The sequence below is a fragment of the Buceros rhinoceros genome, unplaced genomic scaffold, assembly GCF_000710305.1.
Source record: "Buceros rhinoceros silvestris isolate BGI_N320 unplaced genomic scaffold, ASM71030v1 scaffold17482, whole genome shotgun sequence".
Taxonomy (NCBI): domain Eukaryota; kingdom Metazoa; phylum Chordata; class Aves; order Bucerotiformes; family Bucerotidae; genus Buceros; species Buceros rhinoceros.
Genome location: NW_010399677.1, coordinates 57,662 through 59,756, shown reverse-complemented (window position 1 = coordinate 59,756; position 2,095 = coordinate 57,662). Strand labels below are relative to the sequence as shown.

Here is a 2,095-nt window from a genome sequence, read left to right as displayed (position 1 = left end):
TCCTGGCGTTTTGCCCTTTCTCGTGCTTGAGTTGTCTGCTCTTGTGAAGGCAAGGGACGGTTAGTCCATGTGCAATGTTTGACATGTCGGGTAGCCAGTTTCTGTGTGAGGTTGACAAATAAAAGAAAATAAATGGATAACTTGCCCACCCTTCCATTTGACGCTGCTGAGGCTGGCACTTAGCGAAGAACATGGGGCTGATTCTGTGCTCTGCCTGTACAGAGATAGCTGCTGTTGAGTGGCGCTAGCAAGGAAACCTGTAAAGCTCAGCTGCTTGCCTTTTCCAGAACACTTTCAGGTAACTCTTTTTACCTTCAGGAGCAGGACAGTTGTAGTTTCCTTGTTGGACAGCTGTATTTGAGATGTAAATTTTTCTTTAGAGAATTAGCTAGTAAAAAAAAAAAGTAAATTCTGATGTACAGGCTTGGTGTTTTGTCTTTCTTACTGTGATGGGCAAGAGGAGGATGAAATTGGCTTCCCCTAGAATAAACTATTCCATGTTCTACAGCAGCTGTTGAACAGAGGATTAAGATGCAGATCTCTGAAGATCAAGGTTTGTACTCTACAGTCTCAAAGGGAGTGAAAGTAATTTTCATTTTGTCTATCTGATATGTTAAGGAACAAGATTTGCCACTTAAATAGGCAATTAATTAGCAATTAGTTATGTAAACAGTTATCACCTACAGGAAATACATAAAGGTATGTAATCCCTTCAATTTAAATTGAAATGTTAAGTTCTACTGTGAAAAACACAAGCAGCCTCAGGGCTGTGGAGAATTTGACATGCCTGTTACAAGCGTAGCCCCCTTTTTCTGAGACTGCTAAAGCCTTTAAAGTATCTAGGAGAGAGAGACAGATTAAAATTGTTTCACTTGAACTTCCTTTTTATTCACAGAAAAATGATGAAAATGGGAATTGCTCTGGTGAAGGTATTGAGTTTCCAACAACGAACTTGTATGAACTGGAGAGCAGAGTTTTAACAGATCACTGGTCCATACCCTATAAGCGGGAAGAGTCTCTGGGCAAGTGCCTAATTGCATCCACCTACCTAGCAAGACTCGGTAAGTTCTCTTTCCACACGTAAAGATTATCTGCTCAAAGGATTTCAGGGACAGTATGGTGGGCAGTTATGCCTTTCATGTTAATCTTGCAGTTGTTTACTTACACCCTGCAGAATGATCAGGTCTCTGGGGAAGTGGTTAACAGTGAGCTGTTATACCCAGTGCTGTAAAAAGAATGTTGGTCTGATGTTTTTTCTCTAAAGTAATTTGTTTACTTAAGCTTATTTTAAAAGTGGAGCACATGTTTCTTTATGTTCTAATGGTTGTAGGAATTACTGTTTTTCAGACCTGAATTACTGACTCTTTTTTTCATTGTGCTGGTTATTTTCCATTCGTAAAAACAAGCTGTCATCTAAATCCATGCAGTACCACACTTGTGTAACTGGTTGTTTTTCCCTAGTGAAATGCTTATGCTGCATTAGACCTGAATTTGCCTTTTCTGTATTCAGTGCTTTGGGGTTAAGAGGCCCAACAACTGATGTATGAGAGACCAAAATCGTTTTTCCGTGGTGCCTGATGGCAGACTAAGGGATGTTTCATCTGTTGGAAGAATGGAAGTTGTTAGGTCGTTCTGCTTTGCTTCTTCTAACCTGTGTTAGAAGGTGTGTGGGTTTGGGTGGAGACTGCAAAGCATCAGAAATGATGTGAAGTTAGTGGACGTTACAAACTTTGAAGGGAGAAATACTTCTGGTGCTTATAATGCTGGGAGAAGTTGTAAAAGAAGGAACATTGGGAAACTTCTAAGAGTTCTCTTGACTCTCACTTTTTTGCGGCTGAAAACACATGTTATACATGAACAGTAGCACATATATTACTGCTGGATTTGGGGTGTTCCCAAAAACTTTCAGTAAGTTCTCTGAGGTAATCTTAAACAATATTTTCTTAAAAAGCTTTCAAAAAGCGCTCTCTTTTCTGTAAAGGTCTTTCTGATTCTGATGAGAACTGCAAGAGATTCATGGACCGATGCATGCCCGAAGCATTTAAAAAGGTAAGGAACCCAATTCAATGGTTCTTTGTGTTGTTCATGGTGGAAA

The 2,095-nt window shown here is 39.8% G+C and overlaps 1 protein-coding gene across 1 annotated transcript in view; it reads left to right on the top strand.

Annotated features, from left to right (window-relative positions):
* Positions 1–901: 901 nt before the first annotated feature.
* USP24 (ubiquitin specific peptidase 24) overlaps positions 902–2,095 on the top strand; it is a 48,289-nt gene continuing 47,095 nt past the window's right edge. Inside the window, exons 1-2 of the mRNA XM_010131580.1 lie at positions 902–1,061; positions 1,982–2,049. Coding sequence (XP_010129882.1) covers positions 2,017–2,049 — 33 coding nt within the window. The 5' untranslated portion in view covers positions 902–1,061; positions 1,982–2,016. The remainder of the gene's footprint in view (positions 1,062–1,981; positions 2,050–2,095) is intronic.